At 46.9% G+C, this 23,623-nt stretch overlaps 1 protein-coding gene across 2 annotated transcripts in view; it reads right to left on the bottom strand.

Annotated features, from left to right (window-relative positions):
- Positions 1-167: 167 nt before the first annotated feature.
- Spred2 (sprouty related EVH1 domain containing 2) overlaps positions 168-23,623 on the bottom strand; it is a 101,536-nt gene continuing 78,080 nt past the window's right edge. For both annotated transcript variants that reach the window (XM_021177869.3, XM_029483225.2), the window contains exons 3-6: positions 18,151-18,319; positions 15,632-15,696; positions 5,947-6,084; positions 168-3,428 (exon numbers count right to left, since the gene is read on the bottom strand). In XM_021177869.3, coding sequence (XP_021033528.1) covers positions 2,772-3,428; positions 5,947-6,084; positions 15,632-15,696; positions 18,151-18,319 — 1,029 coding nt within the window. In that variant the 3' untranslated portion in view covers positions 168-2,771. The remainder of the gene's footprint in view (positions 3,429-5,946; positions 6,085-15,631; positions 15,697-18,150; positions 18,320-23,623) is intronic.

Here is a 23,623-nt window from a genome sequence, read left to right on the forward strand (position 1 = left end):
TTCTCCCTGTGGAGGAAGGGGATATGTTATTCCCCCCCCCCCGAATATAACCACAGGTGGGAAGGGCCTCACAAAAAAAGACCCACGTCGCATGTTCTTCTTTGAAGGAAACCCCATCCCATTCTGTGTGTGAGGACTCCAGCCAGACAAATACCCCAAAGCCAATAGTCTGATAGGACGTGTTTATATTTACATTTCAAAGCAATGGCTACATTGGTCATACATATTAGAAACCATAAAAAAGTTAAGAACTAAAATGTACATCATACGCTTGTATATATATATATATTTTTACAGAGGTAAAAAGGCTTATTATAAAAAAAAAATCAATACAACAGGGGTTTTAGTATACAGGTAAATAAATGCGTTATGCTTCAGGCACTTTAATTTGTTAATGTGAGCGAATAGCTTGGGATGAGAGCTAGGGGAACTTCTGAACAGGAAACCTTTTGGTTAGGTTTTGTTACCATGGATATAAAAATAAAATCTGAATAATTTCTCTCAAATGATTGACGTCAGTATGGCAAAGCTGACTGGGAAAATACTACACACCGTTCAGCTGCAGTGTGGCAATTAAACATATTTACATAAATGTCCCCATGGCTGTCTTTGTGCCCTTAACTGCTGCCTTCACAAACCAAAGATAGGTGATGCACAGAGGAGTGAGATCCACTGGCATAACTCTTAGGAGGGTGGGAACTGGCTGGGAGGAAGGACGCACAAACAGGGACAGAGGCAACCGGACACGCATTCTCACTGAAATAAATAGGGGCACTTGAACGGAGATTTAAGGAAACAGGATTAGTGTTGTGCTTGGTAGAGAGGCGAGAGGGCCCGAGGAGAGTCCCTCAGGCTGGGGACAGTCTCTCCACAGCACTGGAGGGCGGCTGGAGGCAGTCTATAGAGTCTCCTAGCACAGAGACCCCCTCCATCCACAATGGTGGAGACGACCGCTTTCCGCATCTTGTTGACAACAGAGAGCCCCAACCAGTCATCCCAACAAAGTTGACACCTCCCACCTCCAACCTCCACGTAATGCACAAGCATGCTGATTATCTACACTGATGGTCCATCTGTCCAAAGAAACACGACAGGCTGTCTGTCGGGCGAGCAGAAAGCACTGCCGGGAAGGGATGCATGGCTAGCTTCTCCCGGTATGACTGACTGACTGGACAAAAGGCCTTTTCCTTTAAAGACGGATGTCTGTGTGCAAAGGGGGTGAGGGGGGGGAGAGAAGGAGACCTAAAGGGGACTGAGCTTGGGGGGTGGTGGACTAAAGGGGACCCGCCGTTAATCACTGTGGGAAGAATGGCCAGTAGTAACAACCTGCTCCCTACAGTCCCCACGGAGCTCTGATTGTACCATGCTAGGTATCGGTAACCACTTCCGCTTGTCTTTTTTCTTAGGATTTGGCTATTCTCATATATATATACACACACACACATATATATATATATGCATATGTGCTCCCCCCACCCCCAGCAAATTAGGAGCCTTTTGCATGGCTCAGGGACAGGCATAATCAGTTGGTGACCTACCCTTATCTGTGCACCCCAGGTGGCAACTGTGGGTGTGGAGTGATAGAAGACACTTAGGCATTGAAAGGGTTTTTTTTTTCTTTACATATGGCCTTGTTTTTTTCAAGTATAAATGAAGAATTGAGCCTCAAATTAAAAAACAAAACAACCCCCCCCAAACTAACCAAAAATATATACCTAAAAAAATGCAAGCCACCAGTGTTTGAATCGATAGTATTTAAAATGCACCCCGAAAAATATAGTGCAGGGGCAGGGAATGGCTACAACTTCATTCACAACTTCTGTGTTTTTCATCTGGAACTTGTTCACAGAATACTGGCTTGTGTTTGAATAACTCAATTTGGTTTGTAAAATAATTGAGTAAAATTTATCTCACTGATGTGTTATTCTAAGTATTGCTAGGATTTTAGAAGTGGCAACGCAATTCTAAAAAGTCTTATTTTATGGGTAAACTGAGCAAGCTCACAGAAACCCAAATCCCCTTGCAAGCCCTGGTCCAAGAGGGTGCAAAGCAGCTTGAGACATTCTTTCCTGATTCTCACAAGTCAGTATGGATTTAAGGCTCAAAAAGTCATTTAAAAAGTGATTGTTTTGCATTAGTGAATTAATTCATGGGGGGGGGGCAGGAGAAGAGATGATAGCAGGTTAAAGACAAAACCGGCAGCTGATGGGGAGACTTGGCGTTAGGAGTTAAAGTACTATTGTTTTGTGGTACATGCTTGCTATCCAGATTGCCTCCTCACATAACAACATGCTGTGGTGCCGGCTTCATCATTCTGTCACATCTCTGAGGGACCTATGCTAGTTAGCGACAGGCAAGCCGAATGGGGAGACGAAGAAAAAAAAAAAAACAGTCACAGAGCGGGGGGAGGAGGGGCGGCGGGGCGGGGGAATCAATAAACCCCTCCAAGTCTGCAGAACCAGAAAGATGAGAAGGAGGGGCAGGAAACCAACACTCAGGAAAGACAGCACGATTATAGGCTGGTAAAATACACGAGTCTATGCCGAAGGCTCCTTTCCTCAGAACACTGCGAGAGGGGGTAGGTGGCTGACACAGGGGGCGGCAGCTACCCCAGGTTTGGAATGATGTCACCAAGGGACCACAGAGCCTGGCCTCCTCTTATCGGCCTAGCCTTTTGGAGTTGGAAGGGAACCAGGGAGAAGATGGGGGAGTGCGCAAGAGACAAGTTGCCTGTGGCCGTGGATGGAGAAGCAGAAAGTAGGGGACCCGAGTCACGCGGCGGCTTTGTGCTTCCCACCACAGCACCTGCACATCACTCCACAGTGGTGGCAGGCCCGGAGGGGCAGGTAACAGCACATACAAGGGGCCAGGAAAGACAAGGCAATTAGAGCCATCCACCGGAGGCAAAACTTCTCATCGCTTGTGTCACACGAACAAGGGTCAGTGTAGTCTCCCTCGGGGTCGGACATACAGTGGTACAGCATGCTGTCCGCGCACCACATACAGCTCACCCGGCGAATGCAAGTTCTCACGGCGTCGGGCGCGTCTTGGCAGTGGCCCCTTCGGTTCTCTTCGTGATTAAACATATCCCTGCAGTACACACACCGCGACCGTTCGCCGTTCTCCTTCCGCCGACGGGACTTGGCCCTGGGCGGCTGTGTCTTGATCACACTACCTTTGGGATCCTCCCCGAAGCCGAAGTCCGAAGAATCAACATAGGGATAGGTATATTCGTGTTTGGGGACTTCGCCCTTGGCGAAGCGCACGTAGGAGTCTGCGTCTTCTGTGGTGTCTAAGTATTTGCCGCGAACCGGCGCGTGCCGGTAATCTTCATAACCGGTCATCCAGATCTTCTCTCGGGGGTTGATGCGTACAATTTCTTCATCATCTTCTGGGAAGGTGACCTGGGGGTAGGACCGCGGCAACCGCTGTTCAGGGAAAAACCAGACAGTGTTACAGCCCGGGGCGCCACTGACAGCCGGCTGGCTGCCAAAGACCGCGGTGAAGAAAGAGCCCTGGACTCTTCTTCGGGGCATTTTAGGAAAAGGCGGAAACCGAATCAAGCTTGCCAGATCCACAAGCTTGCCTTAGTTGTGAGCCCTTCCTGTGGGAGAGACCATGTACATAGGATGGTCGCCCGCCTTGGGGTCAGTTTTGAGCCCAGCTGCTAATTCTTACCCAGCAAGAATGAGCCCCGAAGTCAATCAGGCCTCAGAAGCCTATAAACCCAGCGTGAGACCACGCCTGTAATCCCAGGATGTGGGTGGAGGGAAATCGCTGCATTCAAGGTCATCTTCTGCTACCCAGTGAGTTCTCTGCCAGCCTGGGCTACAAGGAGACCCCTGTCTCACAAAGGAGTGTCATTTCCGCCTGAAGAGGGAAAATAGTCCTGTCTCACTTTTAATCTCCACCTCCCGTCTCTCTTGGGTCAGCTGCTCCCAGAACCTGTGCGGATCCAATCTCTAAAAGGGGACAGCAGTTCTGTACTCACTTTTATATTGTGTGTACTCATCCGTACAAATGCCAGTTGCTTATTTATTTAGAGTCAGGGTCTTGCTGTGATGCACGGCTGTCTTGGAACTCACAGAGATCTGTCTCATAAGTGTTGGGATTAAAGGCATGGACCGAATGCTTCAAGACTTTCTTCTTTATTTCTTTCTTTATTTATTTAGAAAAATTTGTTTCATGGGTTTGTGTGCCTGCATGTATGTGTGTATCCCTGTGTGGAGATGTCCAAGGAGGACAGAAGAGGGAGTTGGATATCTTAGAACTGGAGTTGTACATAGTTGTGAGCCACCAGTGGTGGGTGATAGGATATGAATCTGGATCTTTTGCAAGCACATCAGGATCTTAACCACTGAGTCTTCTATCTGCCCAGCCCTCACTGATGCTTAAAAGCAAAATTATAGGCAGGTGTGGTGGTATGGTTTGATCCTAGCACTTGGGAGGTAGAGGCAGGCAGATCTCTGTGCGTTCTAGGACAGCCAGGGCCACATAGTGAGACCTTATCTCGGTTTATTTATTTAGTTGGTATGCATTCCACAGCACACATGTAGAGATCAGAGAGCCATTCTATGGAGTTGGTTCTATCCTTTTGAGGGTTCTGGGGATCAAACTCAGGTCTCTAGCATCTTTGCCGTAAGGGATACCTCACTGGCCCTTTACAAAAGAACAATACTTTCTAAAGAAAGCAGCATACAAGGTTCACTAGCTTGCGCTGACATTGTAATCTGATTGAAAGCACAGACGCACAAATGCAAGAAAGATAAGCAGGTTCCAGATACTGATCAGATTTGACTCCTATAAGCATCCTTGATGGTTAATCTCAAAGGTCAGTTTGATGAGAATCACTAGAGATAGCCTTGGAGTGGGTTATCTTGATTCAGTAGGGAGATACATCATGCCCACTGTAGGCAGCGCCATTCCCTAGGCAGGAATGGTGAAGGTGACCTGAGTACAATTATTCTTTAGGCTGTAGCTACAACATGGCCAGGGGCCTTAAGCCTGCTGCTTTTCCCACCATAATCAGCTCCCTTCCCCTCTTTTTTTTTTTTTAAAGGTATTTATTTGTATCACACAGCAACAACCTCCAAGTGCTGGGACTGCAGGCATATGCCACCACACCTAGTTTTAAAATGAATATTTTGTTTGTTAAGACAGGGTCTCCTACTTCTAGCTCAACCTGGCTTGGAGCTCATCATGTAGCCTAGGCTGGCCTACCTCAGCGTCCCCAAATCAGGATTACAGGCGTATGCCACCATGCCCAGCTAATAAAAGACATTTTAATGTCAAAATACTAGAAAGCACATAGTAAAACCATCTTAAAACGGCAACAAAATACAAAACAAAATCTCCCTCCCTGGTGCTTGCTTCTTTTACTTTCAAATTAGCCCAGGGGCCATGTAACTCGCACAGGCATACCCCCCCCCCCCCAGGATTTATTTGGGAACTTGTTCTACAAAAGAGCCACTCAGCAAATATTTGTTGAATTATTGAATTCAGACTGCAGCTACATCTCCCTGAGCAAGCCTGGGCCTGGAGCCCGCAGGCCAGGGGGCAAGCTGGAGTGTACCATTCTTTCGTTTTGACTAGGGCCCTACACCTTCACAGCTAGGAGGCCCCTTGGAGGGAACACAGAGGGAGCCGAGCAGAAGTTTTGCCTAGGACCTCTTCCCCTCACGGGCACTCCACAGATCATCAGGTTCCCATTGATAAACTACGGGTGCTCACACCCTGCCTTGTGGGGTGATTTGGATTAAGCCAGACAGAGCACACACAGGGTGAGGCAAGGTGTTGTGTGAGGCTAAGCTGCTACCACCAGCAGCACTTCCACCTTGGGGGAATGGGAAAGTGGGTGGGCAGAAGTAGCTTGGGCTGGGGGTTAGGGAGGGAAGTCCAGCCCAGAGCTATGCTTATGCTTCCAGAGGATTGACGTGCCCTGCTCACCTGGTCAGGGTGGTAATGGTCCATGGGGTATGGGTCAAGGGTATAAATCCTCCGGTGCTCACAAGACGTGGGGGAGGAGATTGTCCTCGTAGTCGGCTCCCTCTTCTGCGAGGAATTAGAAGAACTGTCCGTAGCTGTCTGTTTGGAGAGAAGCAATAAACATTCATTAAAAAACCAAAAAACCAACAAGCCCTGCTCGGTAGTGAAGAGTCCCTGGACCACGCATGAGACGCCACTTCCTGGAACCTACAGCATGTGAAACGCAACTCCCAGAAGTGAAACGCGACTCCCAGAAGAAGTTGTCCTCTGACCTCTCCTGCCATGGCACACGTGAGCACACACGCAACGAATCCCATCCTCCCAACACACACACACACACACACACACACACACACACACACACACACACACACACACACAAATAAACAATTACAAAACACGCAAGCTCTAACAGGCACTAATGCAAATGCTATCTCTCTGGACCTTCAAATCCCTGAAAAAAATTTTTTTGTTTGTTTTTTTGAGACAGGGTTTCTCTGTATAGCCCTGGCTGTCCTGGAACTCACTTTGTAGACCAGGCTGGCCTCGAGCTCAGAAATCCGCCTGCCTCTGCCTCCTGAGTGCTGGGATTAAAGGCATGCGCCACCACGCCCGGCTATTTTTAAGGATCTATTTATCTTTGAGACAGGGTCTGGCTGCATAGCCCTGGCAGGCCTGGAGCTCATTATACAGCCCAGACCTGTCTCTGCCTCCCCAGTGCTGGATTAAAGGTATGGGCTGGAAAAGGGGCCCAGGGGTTGAGCAGACTTGAATGTTTTTGCAGAAGACCCAGATTCTCATCACCTACAACTCCAGGTCTGGGGGGGAGCTGATGCTCTTTTCTGGCCTCCATGGGCCTAGTTTATTTCATTTCTAATAATGTGCATGTGAGTGTAGGTGCCCATGGAGGCAGCAGAGGGCACTGGATCCCTTGGAGCTTATAGGTGGGTGGTTGTGAGCCACCTTAGCTGGGTGCTAGTAGAAGTGGTGCTTTTAACCTTTGAGCCATATCTCATCTCTCTGTCTCTGCCCCCACCCCCCCACCCCCACATTGGCTTGGTTTTTTGACTTTATATTTCAAGTGCTGGGATTATAGAATATGAACCATCACTCCTGGCTTTCCAGTCTTGAGTTCTCTTAGACATGAGAATGACCGGAATGTCTCAATGTGAATGAAGTAGTTACCTCAATGGTTGGAGAGGCCCAGCAGCAAGGCCTTGGAAAGACAAGCTGGTTTTCTAAGATGTAAAAAACAGTACCAGGCCATGGGGGAAGATAGATACTTGGCTCCTACCAGCCACTCTCTTGTGACTGGGCATGGCTGATCCATTCCTGACCTTGGCTTCCAGACACTATGACAAGTGGAAATAAAAGCCTGCCCCACTCCCTCCCTTCTGAGACAGCAGGGTTTGTCTCTGCAGCCCTGGCTGTCCTTTACTCTCAGGGGTTGGCTTTTTCCTGGTAAGGACTGAAAACTTAATGGGTCATTCTCGTGAGATCTTGGAAGCTAAGAATTCTGAAAGAAACATGGACAATGGAGGCCTGGTCCTCTGGGTTTCAGAGGGTACCAAAGACGCTCTCTAGACTTGGAGTAAGGGGTGTTATTGTAATACTTTGGCTAAAAATGTGTGTATGCTAATCATCGGGGCTCAAGAGTCAATTGACCAACAAGAGATCAACACCACTGAGGTGAGCCTGTGCTTCTCTGGATCACTGGGGTGCCGGTCAAGCTGGGCCGGAGAAGGCAGCCGTGATGACTGAGAGAAAACGATTTCTTAGCTGGGTGCTGCTCATGCATGCATTTAATCCCAGCAGATCTCAGTGAGTTCAAGGCTAGCATGGTCTTCTGATTGAGTTCCAGGACAGCCAAGGTCACACAGAAAAACCCTGTCTCAAAACAACAACCCTCGCCCCCACCCCAAACCCTACTTCTTCAGATCAAGTGCCCCCAGAGCTGGTCAGGCAGGCTGTATTCTGCACTTGGAACAGAACTTGACAAACAGTATATGAGCGTTGTCTAGGTAGTACTGGTTGAAGCTGTGCCTGTCCCATAGCAGAGCTGGAGAAGTGGCACTCCCTAAGTCTGCTGGAGCCAGAAGACTACACAAAGGCTAAGTTCCTGGTGCTAGAGGCAAGCTACAGGATTGCTGGTTGTTTTATCTTTAAAACTAATTATTTTTATGCCCTGGTTCTTCCCTTCTGGAATAAGTATGAAACTTATTTTCAGTTTTACAGGATCCCAGAGTTAAGAGATGTTTTTTTTTCCTAACTCAATTTTTTTTTTCCCCAAAGACAGGGTCTCTCGGAACCTGTAGCCTTGGCTGTCCTGGAACTCACTTTGTAGACCAGGCTGGCCTCTAACTCAGAAATCCGCCTGTCTCTGCCTCCCAAGTGCTGGGATTAAAGGCATGCACCACCACGCCCCGGCTCGAGTTAAGAGATGTTATATTAAAAAAAATAAATAAAAAAAAAAACCAAAAAAACAACAAAAAAAAAGAGATGTTATATTTTTATACTAACACAAGATCTTAAGACAGTTACAGTTTAGAGCAACAGGTTTGTATGTCAGGTTGACAAGGGTGGAGTGTCCCAGTCAGCTTTAGAGGCCAGTCACCTAAAGAAGCAGTGCCCAGGTCAGACTGGCCTGTCGTCATGAATTTCGGGGATTGTTAACTGGCACAGGAGGGCTCAACCCACTGTGGGTGACCATGTTCCCTGGGCAGGTGAGCCTGTGAGCAAGCCAGCAAATAGTATGTATTTCTCTGTGGTTTCGGGTTCAAATTCCTGCTTGCACCCCCCACCCCCGATTTCCCTCAATGATGGGCTGTGATCTGGAAGCGTGAGCCAATTAAAAATCTCCGGATCCTCTCAGCCGCTTTCTGTTCATGGTGTTTACACACATAGTTTACACACATGGCGTTTACCACAACAGGAGGACGGACACTAGAGCAGACGCAAGGCAAGAGAGATGATGAAGGCACAAATTACTTCCAGTCTATCCTATTAGATGGATCTTGTAAAGTGGCAATGTGACGGGCATATACCTCTGAACAGGGTCACGTATTATCCTATGGTTGCTGGAGTAAAGAGAAAGTACCGTACAAAGCATGCACACGCACTCCCCTAAGTGGGCAAGACCCTAAAGTATTTCAGTGACTCATATCACTGTTAACTTCAAGACCTGACCATCAATCAAGAATCAAGGTTGTCTGTCTGTCTTGCTTGCTTGCTTTCTTCAAGGCAGGCTGGCTGGCTTGCTTGCTTGCTTGCTTCCTTCCTTCTTTCCTTCCTCCCTCCCTTCCTTCCAAAAGAATTATTTATTTTCTACATAGGAGCATACCATAGCTGTCTTTAGACACACCAGAAGAGGGCATCAGATGGTTGTGAGCCACCATGTGGTTTCTGGGAATTGAACTCAGGACCTCTGGAAAAGCAGTCACTGCTCTTAACCGATGAGTCATCTCTCCAGCCCCAATCAAGGTTGTTTCTAATCTGCCTTGCTCTTGGGTGAACTAACATAGATGCTCTGTACCTAAGAAGACCAAAAGTGAAGCTCTAATTACTCTGAGCCCGGGACCCGAGGCAGCTTTAGCAACAGGTTTCCCAGCCGGCAGAGACAGCAGCAGGGTTAGAGCTAATTCATTAATGCCCCTCACTGGGGACTAGGCATAGCAGAATCCTCACGGAGCAGGCACACAGCCCTAGTGACCTGCACACATAACTTCAGAAACAATCTTACCCCCGTGTGCCAGCCACTGACACAATGACAATACCATTCAGTAAAAGGATGTCTAATTAAGACTTGTAGAGCCTACAAAAGACAAAACAACAGGAAGTGTGTGCCTAACATGAGACACTGGCCAGCAGAAACACAGTGGAGGGCTCTGTTAAGGGTAGTAGGGTCTTTTTTGCTCAGGTAGACTGGGCTGGTGTGACGCTCTCTCTGCGAATTAGAAGGTTTAAGATCTTAGTCAAGGTGGTCTCTTAACTCCACAGTTTTCACATCTATAAAATTCGGGTAAAATCTTTATTTATTTTTTCATTTATTTATTTATTTATTATATGTAAATACACTGCAGCTGTCTTCAGACATTACAGATGAGGGCATCAGATCTCATTATAGATGGTTGTGAGCCACCATGTGGTTGCTGGGATTTGAACTCAGGACCTTTGGAAGAGCAGTCAGTGCTCTTACCCGCTGAGCCATCTCACCAGCCCCCGCGGGTAAAATCTTTGAGGTTACTTTTTTTTTTTTTCCCGTTTTTTCAAGACAGGGTTCTCTGTACAGCCCTGGCTGTCCTGGAACTCACTTTGTAGACCAGGCTGGCCTCGAACTCTGAAATCTGCCTGCCTCTGCCTCACACCAAGATCAGGTAACATAAAAAAACAAGAACGCTTTAGAGTTCATCTTTCAACTGAAAAGCAGGAAACAGAGCAAGTCTGTGCATCTCTCAAGCCCCGGAGGCCTGCGTCCAGTGACGCGCTTCCTGGCAAAGCCACACCTCCTAAGACTTACAAAATTCCCAGCAACTGGGGACCCAGACTTATGGGGGACATCTCATTCAAACCAATCCATTCCACAACCCCTCTCCCCCATAACTCATGGCCATATCATAATGTAAAATGCATTTAGTTCAACTTCCCAAGTTCCACCACTTCCACTGCTCTCAGCACTGCTGTCTTTCAAGCTCCTACTGGGATGGCCCAAAAGCTTTGCCTAGAGCAACCAACCAACTTCTCTAGTCCAAAGTCCCAAAGTCTTCCACATTCCTCCAAAACACTGCACACTCAGGTCCATGCGCTGACTTTGGTATTAACTATTGTCCTTCAGCTGTGGTAAAACGCCATGACCAACATAGCTTATAAAACCCCCCACAGATTTTCTCTTATCACCCATCTCTTCTTCAATGGCTCCAAACCCCCTTGTCTCTCAGCCCTGAGCTGCAGGGGTCCAGGAGGAAATCAGCTGGAGACAAACCCAATGAATGTGTTCAAGTTGGTAGCCCAAGCTTAAACATGCTTCCACAAGACTGGCCAGTTGCCACAATGCCACAAAAGTGACTTCAGTAGAGCCGGCTGAATACAAGTTTCTCAGCTGGGAAGTGACAAAAGATACACCCACTGAAGGGACAAAAGGAAAAGTTGACTTTTAGCAATGCTATCACCAAATGTTAGCTAGCCTTTTTGTTGTTTGGCATGGCTGGAGAAAGAAGTCAGGCCCTCACACAAACTAGGGAGTGAGTACTCGGCCAGGGAGCTTTTGTTTTCAATTCTTTATATGGCTCAGTGCATAAAGGTGCTTGCTGCCATAGTTGGATCCCTGGAACACATATGGTGGTAGAGAACTGAGTCGCACAAGTTGTCTCTGATTCCCGCCATCTGCGAGTGCACATGCATATGTATGCATATGTACACACACACACACACACACACTCACAAAGTTTAAAAAAAAATCCAAGAATTAGAACAAATGACAGAACTCCATAGACAGCAGCAGCAGTTAGTCGAGTTTTTGGTGAGGCCTCTGACAGGAAAGCCATGGACAGGCACAGGCTTGAATACAGGCTTGAAACAGAGGGGAGACTGGGAGGGCAGGGAGAGCAGACAACAACATTGGCAATTGTCAACAATGCGCACAAGCAGTTATCCTCCTGTGGGAAGACAAGCTGGTTCTCATTTTGAGGAGTGAAAAGGACAGGCTGGTTCCAAGGATAAGTCTGACAGTCGGGAAAGAGTTTGGGCAGTCAGGTCAATGCTCTGTGAGCCCACAAGGCCACATGATCCCTCCACAGAAAGGGCAGCTAGGTGTGTGCTCCTTTGTCTAGGTCTATTCCATGTCTTTGACTATCTTCTGTTGCTAAAACAAAGTACCTGAGGCTGGCTGTTTTATAAAGCAATCTTTAACTCATAGTTCAAAATCACGCTGGGTAGGCTCTGGTGAGAGCCCCACCTTTGAAGATTATAATGGTAGAGACCAACCATGGTCTCACATGAACAACACCGGTTTCTTCTGAGGGCAGCCTCAGTCTCCTACCAGGCCCTATTTCCAAAACATGCCACCAAGTCTCAACACTTCCATCCTAAGCAGGAACATGTGAACACTTGGTGGGGTGGGAGTCACACTCCAACTGGTGTCTCTGGTGTGTAAGGTAAGCAATGTGTACCCACAGTGTCCATAGCTTCTTGTGTCCCCCACGTCCCAAGGAATGCTGAGAACCAAGGAAACCTCTGGCCCCAGTGGCAGAGACAGAAAACACGCATGCTTGAACTTTCCAGTTGTAACTGTGAGGGATTCCCAAATGAATATGGTCACCTCTGAAAAAAAGTCCCAATTCTCAGCAATCAGAAGAGGGGGGTGCTTAGCAGTATTTACACCCTTTCTAATAAGAGTCCCATTTGTCTTCAAAAAAAAAAACATTCCAGAACGATACACCTATTTGGCAAGCAGCTGACTACTAGGGCTGTAAAGCGACGCTCATTTCCCTGGCTCACACTTCAGATGCCATTACTGCCTTGGGACAGAATGTGTAGCTACAGTGAGCTCGGCAGTAAACGGGACTCTAGCATGTTAGCCCTACCACTCTCCCATCTTTCTACAGTCAACAGCCTTGGCAAAAAGACGGGCCTGTTATAAATAGGCCCATGTTTGCAAATAGGCAAGTGACCCCATAAACCAGGTCTACACGGAATGCAATCTGTCACGGGTGCCCTTCTCGGGAGTTAGTCTTTCCCCAGAGCAGTGTGTGAATCCCTGCAGCTTAAAGGACAAATGGAGCCGGATTCTGGCATCTGTCACCCTTCCCTTCCCACCCTCGCCTTCGCCTATAAATCACTTCTGGCAGGTAGCTGGGAAGCAGCTGCGAATTACGATTTTGCTCTAGAGCACAGGAAACCACCTTTAACCTGCCTGCTGTTGTCTGTCTCCCCAAACGTGACAAAAGAACAGATGTAAGCAAGCTGCCAACTGTGAGAGGTTCTGCTTGGAGCACTAGAGGAAGCTGCGTAGCGCCACAGCCACCAGCCCTGCTCCACATGATGCTCCACAGCACACACTCCTGCCTCAGTCTTTGGACCCAGAGCTCCCTAGACCAGGTCCTTTTCCAGAATCCCGTGTAAGCGTCAGTGATGTCCTGTCCAGCCACCAGTCATGGTGAGGAGTTTTTTGAGCCCTTGCCTTCTGTGTAGACTGGACTACTTTCTGCAGTCTTCCCTCTGCCCATCTTAGGCTTCTTGTGGGACAAACTCAATTCTGTACACCCTGATGTTGGCTGTGACCACTGGTGTTTCCCTTACACATCTATATAGTCCCAAAGCAATGTCTCTCCCACCAATGGCCACAAAGCATAAATGTGGAGAAACAAATTTAACCAACGACTCCCAATATTTTAAAATGTGAAGTTAAAACAAAGAACACTGTATAAAAGGGAGTCTTAGAACAATTGGGTAATTAGCAAGGAGACAGACACCATTATGAAACCAGTGCTGTCCTTGTGTAGTGTAGATGGGGCCTTGTCACATTTAAATACCATCACCCAGCTTTTCCTTTTAGGTTTATGGACAAAACTGACTTGCAGGCACTTAGATTCCCTATATATTCTCTGCCCCACACTCTGCAGCCTCTCCTATTAGCCCACCAGACTGTGTTGTTAAACTGTCCAGGTGTGCTGGTGCCCTCAATTAATCCCAGCACTAGGAGAGGAGAGACAGCTGGATCTCTATGAGTTCAAGGCCAGCCTAGACTACAAAGCAAGTTCCAGGTCAGCCAGGGCTACACAGTAAAACCCTTTCTCAAAACCAACCAACCAACCAACCAACCAACCAACCAACCAACCAACCAACCCAAAATACAAAACCAAAATCCCAACTACAAAGTTAGTGAACCACACCAGCATGTTATCCCCTGGATCTCAGTTTTCCTTATGGCCCAGAATGGCTGTTCTATATATTCTGTTGGTTTGGACAGATGTCTAATGAGTACTATCAGAATAGACTGGTCACCCTAACATTGACCTCTGTGGATGTTCTTTAATATTATTTTTTAAAAGGACGCGAGATAAAGATAGGCTAGAGGGATGGTTCAGTGGGTAAGTATGCTCTTCCAGAGGGTGGGAGTTTGGTTCCCTGCATCTACATCGGATGGCTACCAACCATTATAACTATAGCTCCAGGAGACAGGGTCTCTTCTTCTGGCATTCAAGGGCACGCAAATACATGTAGAGTCCATGCACACACATATACACAGACAAATATACATACATAAAAATCAACCAAGTAGTCAGAGAATAGGAGAATTTACATTTAACTGGATCAGTAAAAAATTTCTGTGTGTACATGGGCCCTGTGTATATGCATGTTTGGCGCTCTTATGATTAATACTCATTGTTGGCCTGTGAGATGACAGTCTGCCAGAGAAGTGCTTGACATGCAAACCTAGAGACCCAGGTTTGATTCCTCAGACCCCACATAAGGTAGAGGGAAAAAACAGGATTCATACAGACACTTTGGCACCCATGCCCACCTTACAGATAGAAACACAATAACAAATAAAATTTAAAAGTAACATACTGAATGTCACTCTAACAGGCTCTAGTAAGAGAATGACGGTACCTGGCTGTGTGTGTGAGGCGTTATTCACTATGTTAATGAATAGGACGATCCACCCTACACGTGGGAAGCATCCTTCCCAGTCTGAAGTCAGCTGAGCAGCAGCATCCATGGTTCTGCCTCTGTTTCTCTCTCAGATGCAATGTGACCCCTGCCTCAAGCCTGTCACATGATTTTCCTGCTACAGTGGCCTGTACTAACCATAACCTGTGAGTCAGAGTGACCCGCTGTCCATAGCTGCCTTTGTTAGGACACTTTACTTAGGCAGAGTCACACACAGGAATAGAGCTAACAGGTACAGATGGAGCCAGTGTGCCGGGTGACAGGCCTGCTGAATCTAGGTGCTGTGTACAAGGAGGCACTATTCCATGCTTTAGATTTTTCACCAAAAACAAACAAACAAACAAACAAACAAACAAACAGGAAATGAAATAGGACGAGACCAGAAAGTATAGCATGTAGGTGAGCCCTCTGGATCCACGGATGTGTCCGCCTGCCGGGTCACAACAATGCCCATCTCGCTGTGGGCCAAGGAGCTGCTTAGCATCCACTGCAAGCACAGGGGACGAGCAAACAACCATCTTCAGAAGCACAGGACTTCCATGGAAAAGGAAGGGGAGTAATTATTCTGTCCTGGTTACATCTCATCCAATGAAGCGTTAGCTACATGCTAAGCCGACATCAGGCCTTCCATGTCAGCACGTGGACTCACCTGCTAGTACATGTGTGCCCCCTGCACCTCCCGCACCCCTCTGGCTTTCCTTTCAGCAAGTGTGTTTGCAGAAGACTGCACAGAGAGAGGCCAACTATCCTGGCCTGCCTGGGCTGTCCTGGGCAAACCAGAGGAGATGCCCCGAGAGTGCCGGGAGCATGGTAGGCCACATGACTGCAAGTATGAGCGAGGGGGTGAAGACCAGAACATGAAAAGGTGGAATGGCAGAGTGGTCTGTAACAGCAGCCACACAGCAACTGCAAATGCCACAACGCAAAACTTCTCCGATAGTCATCATCCAATGAGAACCAAAGGGCGGAGGAAACTCACCGTGAAAACGTCATCATCTCCGAGCTCAGCTTCGTTATGGAGAGTGGAAGAGGAGGTCGTTGAACCTGAAAAGACAGGAACGTAATGAAACCAATCGAGCTGTGGATACTTGACCTCGATCATTTAGAAAGCGGTAAGTGTGGTGGCAGGCAGGTTTTCCTGTCCTTTAGTGCTGAGGACCGAACCCAACCCATGCATGCTAGGTAGGGCATCTATCAGAGTCACATCCACAGCCTTTAAAAGATGGCAGTAGCAGCGATGGACCCCAGAGCCTCATGTACTCCCTCCCTACCACTGAGCTGTCCCCAGCTTACTTTTCAGTCCACGGGCCACAATGTATAATCCATGGGAACGTAAGGCTGTGATTCGTTCCTCTTGGCTCTGGCCATGACGCCCCCTAAACTAACTTTGCCTGCTGTGGTTCCCAGCACAGAGGCCGGAGAAGAAACACAACGGAGTAGGTGAGGAGAGCCCGCCCACTCCACTGAAGACTAAGTCCCAGCAGAGCAGGGGAGAGGCTAAAGACCTCTTACTTAGTCCTGACTGCCTAGGCAAAGCAGGGCTTTGGTTCCTGGATGAGGAAGCTGCTACTGATAAGGACATCCTGACAGACCGGCTCACCCTGGTTCTGGGTTCAGACACCGCTCTGTCGCTGGCCACACCGTGGGAACCGGGTCGTGCTTCCCGCCACCCAGCTTTGCTTTTCCAGGTCAAAATTAAGGTTTCTGCTAGAAAACCCAGCTAATCACATCATGAAATGATCTGCTGATTCAAATTCAACTTTCGCCATCACCTCTTTATCCAGAATGCAAATCAGTACAGCGACCTCCCTGCCCCCTTCTCCCACTGACAGGAGCCAGTAATGTGGGGGCTCAATCCAATAGCTATACCTGCCCCCCTTCTCCCACTGACAGGAGATGATAATGTGGGGGTTCAATAGATACACCTACACCTAAAGAGAAACTTAGCCTTTATAAAAAGTATAAAATTGTGTGTGTGTACACAAACTAGCACATGAGAACAAAACGGCCATGGCACCTTGTGGTTAGAGGACAATTTGTGGGGTCGGTCCTTTCTCTCTCCTACACGGATCCCAGGGGTCAACCTCAGGTTGTCAGGCTTGGTGGCAAGCACCCTCACCCACTAAGTCACCTCCCTAGCTTACATCTCATTTCCTAAGCAAAGGAAACAGCCTTGGAGATCATTTCTTCCAATTCTGACCCTGGTGTCCCCATGCCTCGGGTCCCTGCACCTTGAATACGGATTTGTGCAGAAAAATCTGAATGTTTGTGGCCTAAGGCCCTCCCCGCCTGGGGCCCTGGAGCACAGTCTGCACAGAGCCTTCGCTCTAGGCATAAACAGCCCTTTCTCCTTTTAGCAGCGTGACCTGTGGTCTCAGCTGAAAACAGGCGGAATTACCATTTCATGAAATCAGGGTTTCACTTTTTTCTTTCCTTAAAGCTTGTGTGTGGTTATGGATGGAGGGCTTTGCGTACATCTATGTTTGTGCACTAACTACTAACTGTGTGTTTGGCGACCCCAGAAGCCAGAAGATGATCCCCCAAAACTAGAGTAACAGATGGTCATGAACCATCAGTGCCGGGACTCGAACCTGGGTACTCCAGATGAAGAGCAAGTGCTTTTCTCTACTGAGTCATCTCTCCAGCCCTGTTTCATTATCATCTAATCACCATTAGAAATTCAGTAATAAGATGCTTTCCCTCTTAAAAGTATTTCTCCTATATGAAATAATTCATTATTGTTAGTAACGGCTGGAGGCTGCTATTGAACTGTAAGTATATTTTAGAAGCACTTTCTGTTTTACTTTGCTTAACTTCTATCTTATTTATTATTAGCATGTCTCTACAGTGCCTGTGTGTGGAGGTGAGAGGACGAGTATGGGAGACTCTCCTCTGCAGACTCCAGGGATGGAATTCAGTTGTCAGACCTGTACATCATGCTTTGACCAGGTGAACCATCTCCGGGTTTCACTTCACACTTTCCTGTTTGTTTTTCTAAGATAGGGTCTCTCTATGTAGTCCTGGCTCCTGGCTGCCCTGGAACTTACTATGTATACTAGACTGGCCTCAAACTCAAGCGATAGATTTTCCTGTCTCTGCTCACTGAAAGCTGGAACGAAAGATGTGTGCCTTAACACAACCCAGTACTTTATCCAGCTCTGGATAACATTCTTCTAATGGAGCCCTTCATGTTACAGATTAGCTACTTCCACGCCACAGTAAATATCCCAAAGCAGCTATAGCCCTGTGTTCCACGCCACAGGTGAAATGGGTGAAGCCCACCCACGTGGAGACCCAGAGCTGCTTAGTACACTCTCAGCCAGCTAGGCTACCCGACAACTGCTCACTTGGTGCGCTTGGAAAGTGTTATCATCTGATGACCTTCTAATGACCCCAAGCCCTCCTTCAAACAAGCCACAGATACAAGATGGCAGACTGTTGAATGAAAAGTAATCTGGAACAATCCACAGTCCCACTAAGTGGCAGCAAATTCAGTACCTTCTATAAGGTCTTCAATGGCTTTTCTCACGCCCCTGTCAAAGGCTCGTGCATCTGCAGGACTTTGGAAAGTAAGTCCAAACTTCCTGTTATCAACCTTCCAATGATGAAACGTCGGATTGGCTTTGGTGTAGACCAAGTCCTTTCTGACATAGCATTCCAATACCACCTAAAGGATTGAAACACAGGCTGGTTACTCACGCGACAGCTGTAATGGTGCCTGTTGTGAACCCAATGGAGAACCAACACGGATGGCAACAAACCCTGGTCTCCACGTGTGCACGTGTCCACCTGGACTCATCCCCACGGACACCACTGCTCTTCTTCCTGGCCCCACAGTGCCGGGAGGTCTGTCCCCGTGGGTGTCTGTCTCCCCGCATCAATCAATACAACAAACCGGGAAGAGTTCATCTCTCCCCATTTTTTCCTGTCTGGCAACACCGACCCTTGTCTGCTCATTCTCCCTGGCTCAGAACTCCTGTGGTTATCTTCGCCTCCTGCTTCTCTGTCCCCTGCACCATTAGTCATCAAGCCCATTCCCTGTGTCTTGCAAAGTTTAGTCCCTGCAGCTCTCCTCTGGTGGTATTATTACTAACGTACATTAGGACTGTCAGCACAACTCCATGTTCCTAACAACTGAGTCTGTCTGTCTGAGGAATGATGTCTTTCCATCTTTCTATTAAACCTAGTGCTGTTTACCTAGGATGGGAACAACAGCAAGAAGACCACTAAGTAAGAAAGTCAACAGCTCACACTCACTCCCCAGGACATCTCAAGGCCATCTACACAGTTCTGCCCATACTCACAATAACTCAGGACTCCTTTTACTATTCTCTAATAGTTTCTTGAGTATTCATCTTGATCCTATAATTAGATGGCAGCATAGATTGTAACAGAATTGTCCATCTAATTCAGAACTCTTGTTGACAGACACCAGAGTTTATATCATATCATAGAAGAGAGAAGCTTTGCAATCAGGCAAATATTAGCTTAATATTCTCATTAGTAACAATCTCAAACATATTTATTTCCATAGCTCTGTTACAAACACCAAAGGGATTTTGCTGGGTTTTAAGCCTGGATCTTGTTTTGCAAAACTCTGTCATTAACATGTGTGAACTTGTTAATCTACGCCAGGTGAAGGGCAAGGATAAAGGTTTATATAAACTTGGGTAAGTCGAGATTAAAGAACAGTGCAAATTTCAAGAATATATCAAAGCAAAAAAGAAATGATACTGCCTACTAAATATTCTTTGAATTAATAACAATATTCAATTGGCTTATCAACAGCAGCACTGAATTTAATTTTTTTTTTTGTTTTTTTTGTTTTTTTTGTTTTTTCGAGACAGGGTTTCTCTGTATAGTCCTGGCTGTCCTGGAACTCACTTTGTAGACCAGGCTGGCCTCGAACTCAGAAATCCGCCTGCCTCTGCCTCCCCAGTGCTGGGATTAAAGACCTGCGCCACCACGCCCGGCTTGAATTTAATTTTATTACACAGTATTGAAAGGGGACAGCCCCTCACAGTTCTATTTATGATTAAACTGCTTATTGTGGTCATTTTCCCTAAGAATAGCACAAGTATTAAATGCCAGCCCAGGCTCATTCCAAACTGAGCAAGTTCAAATAATCAAGGTTTTAATTGACAAATGCCATCCAGTTTAGAAACTAAATAAAAGGTTCAATTCAAAGTCAAGTTATTATCATTACTATTTTACCTCACTTTCTTTTTTTTTTTTTTGCCAACTTTAGACTCAGTTTTCCCATACTTTCTGGGAAAAAAAAAAAAAAAAAAAGGTCTTACCCTGTCTCAAAAAAACCAAAAGAAATAAAAGTCTTTATCATTGTCTAACCTATTATTTCTTTCTCCCCTCCGCACCCCGGCCCAAGGTTCTCCAGACTAGCTTTGAACTCTCCATGTAGTTGAACACGACTTTCCACATCTTCCTGCATGCTGGGATTACAGCTTGTGTCACGGTGCCTGGTTCATGCCAGGCTAGGGATGGAACCCACAGCTTTGCATATGCTAGGAGAATAGCGTCCCAGCCCCAGTCTTAGAGCTGCCTAATGAAGATAAATGCCAGAGAGCCCAGTCTTTTGCTTCTCTCACTCCTTACCCAGTGTCTCCTCAAACTTGTCACCGTGAGCGGAGCCCCAGCCGCTTGGGCCTGCTTTACATATACACAGAAGTTTGAATTTCAGTCCAGCCATCCCTATAAAGTGCTTCTGCAACTTGTCCTCTGTTTTTCTTAAAAGTATGTCTTGGGGGGTTATGGGGAAGTGGCGCTGGAGAGATGTTTCCCAGCATCTTCGTGGTGGCTCACAACTCCCATCCCAGGGGACCTGACACCCCCTTCTAACCTCCATGGGTACCAGGCACACATGTAAATGGCAAAACACTCATAAACAGGAAATATTTTTTAAAAATCATATCTCAGGGATTTTGTGCATGCGTGCATCTATGCAGCTCAGTGGAAAAACATACATTTACTATACCAGAGGTCCTATATATGATTTTGAGAGAGAGAGAGAGAGAAAACCAAACACAGAACCCAGACATTTTAGGAGGTTCAATGGCTGTGTGATGTTCCTCTATTCAGAGGTGAATTTATCCAACCTTGGTTCATACAAATGGCCCCTTTCACAAACAACACTACCACTACCATCTACACTGTTACGCATAAATAGTTCCCCAGGTTTGGCCCGTGGCACCCTGGACTCCTCCCTTTCTGGGAGTCAGACAAGAGAGTATCATACAAACATTTTTGCCACCTTCTGTGTGGAGGTGGCACACAGGTGAGGGATGGGGGTGTAACCACCACACAGCAGCATAAACATGGCAGCCTGGTGGCTCGGTGCTGCTTAAGGTCACCACAGAGCACAATGCTGGTTTTATTTACTCAGGAATGCCCTTTATCCTCTGTTTCATGGCATGATGGGAAATACGCATGCCATCAGCTTCTGTATATTCAGCCTTCTGTAACACAGTGCTCTGGTAGCAGCAATGTAGAAACCCTGGCCTGCACAGATGCACAGCTCTCACAGGCTGGGGAAGCAGGAGAACTGTCAACGTGTGATGGCTAACCATCAACTGGCCAGTGTGATGTCTAGCTGTGATCTGAACTCCTTCGTAGGCACAAATAATCCCACTCCCCCTTTTGGGACAGGGTCCCTCATGTAGCCCAGGTTAGCCTTGGATTCCAAAATAACTAAGGCTGACCTCAAACTCCCAGCCTCCAGGTCTCAGGTGATTCCAGGCAGGCCGAATCTGTTCTCTCTGTGATTCACCATTCCTTTTTTTGTTTTGTTTTTTTCGAGACAGGGTTTCTCTGTATAGCCTTGGCTGTCCTGGAACTCACTTTGTAGACCAGGCTGGCCTCAAACTCAGAAATCCACCTGCCTCTGCCTCTCTAGTGCTGGGATTAAAGGCGTGAGCCACCACGCCCGGCTGTGATTCACCATTCTTATTAGAAGATCAGCCAAAGGACAGGATGACTGAGTATCTTGTAGAGATTTTCTTGAGCAAAGGAAAGAACTTTGCCACCTCCAAGAAAAATAACTGCAGTCTCACACCTTTAATAATAAGATCTGAACTTCCAAGTTAAAACAAAAATCAGAATTTGACAGTTTGCCAATAGTTAAATGCTTTTTTGAATTTGTTTTTATTATTGTTTCACATCATACGTATGGGTGTTTTGTCTGCATGTATGTCTGTGTACCACACGTCAGATCCTCTGGGACTAGAATTACAAAGTTACAAACTGCCACGTGAGTGTTGGAAATTGAACCCAGTCTTGTCTGCTGAGCTACGTGTCCTCTGACTTTCAAATATGCATTGTGTCATGTGTGCAGGCATCATGCACATGTGTGTGAGAGAGTATACACACCATGCCATTAAATGTGTGTGTGTGTGTGAGAGAGAGAGAGAGAGAGAGAGAGAGGATTTGAGCGTGTGCACATGTGTACTGGGGGTGTGGACCAGCTATGGTAGCACATGACTGTAATCTAGCACTGGGGAGGTTGGTGTCTGAAGACAGTAATGGCTATGTAAAGAGACGTTGTGTCAAAGGAGAAAGGGCTGGGGCTGCAACTCAATCACTGTGCCTTTCTACTCACAAAGAAAATAAAACTAAAAGAAATATCTTTCTTTTATACCATAGGATAAAATGTGTCATCATCCGGAAGACCGGACTAACCCCAGAAAACCCCATGTTCTCTTCTCCAGGCAACCAACTCATGATGCTACAGTCAGGTATGAGTAAGACGTTCACTCAAGGTGAAGGACTAAATAGCAGGCTTTCATGGAAAGGAGCGTAGGGTGTGGGCTGCGGATGTAGCTTAGCTGAAGGATGCCTCACCAACAAGCCCTGGGTCTCTAGCATCAAATAAAGTGGGCACAGTAGTGCAAGCTTGTAATCTTGGGAGATGGAAGCAGGAGGATAAAAATTCAAGGTCACCCTCACCTAAGAGTTCGGGCCAGCATGGACTACCTGAGTCCCTGACCAAAAAAAAAAAAAAAAGCCCATTAAAAAAAGGGAAAGTGCTTCTAGTTGAGTTGATTCCTACAATCCAGAAAGAATATCTACAATTATAAGAAAAGGGGCCAGGTCTGGTGGCACAGACTCGTGATCCCAAGGCAGGTTCTTTTTTTTTTTTTTTTGGTTTTTCGAGACAGGGTTTCTCTGTGTAGCCCTGGCTGTCCTGGCACTCACTTTGTAGACCAGGCTGGCCTCGAACTCAGAAATCCGCCTGCCTCTGCCTCCCGAGTGCTGGGATTAAAGGCGTGCGCCACCACGCCCGGCACAAACTTTTTTTTTTTTTTTTAAGATTTATTTATTTATTATATGTAAGTACAGTGTAGATGTCTTCAGACACTCCAGAAGAGGGAGTCAGATCTCGTTCCAGATGGTTGTGAGCCACCATGTGGTTGCTGGGATTTGAACTCCGGACCTTCGGAAGAGCAATCGGGTGCTCTTACCCACTGAGCCATCTCACCAGCCTGGCAGGTTCTTCTTAATCCCAGAAGGCAGAGGGAGGCCAATTAACCACGAGTCTGAGGTCAGCCTGGCTAGCCCAGGCTAGACAGGGCTACAGAATTTTAGTTTACAGATTTCTCCGAACAAGCTGATTTTCTCTACTGCCATAAATTCTACCACTAATTACTTGTGAACCAATATATGTATGTATGTATGTATGTATGTAGAATATATGTAGAAGCCACATCAGTAGTAGCTCACAGGCTCCAGTACATAACTAAAATAAACACACACAGTACCTTGGATCACCTCCTCATACACTCCTATGAAAAAGAGCATTTCACGCACACCCCAGCTGCGTGAACTAAGGGGAACTAAGTCTCCATCCAAAGCTTAGTCCAAAATCCACCATAGTTCCCTCACTTCATACTCTCCCCACCCCTTAAAAGGGCTTCCTTCAACCACCTGCCCCCTTTCAGAGCTACAGAGGCTTAGTGCC

This window comes from Mus caroli, unplaced genomic scaffold (genome assembly GCF_978045245.1).
Source record: "Mus caroli unplaced genomic scaffold, Mus_caroli_1 scaffold_13, whole genome shotgun sequence".
Classification (NCBI taxonomy): domain Eukaryota; kingdom Metazoa; phylum Chordata; class Mammalia; order Rodentia; family Muridae; genus Mus; species Mus caroli.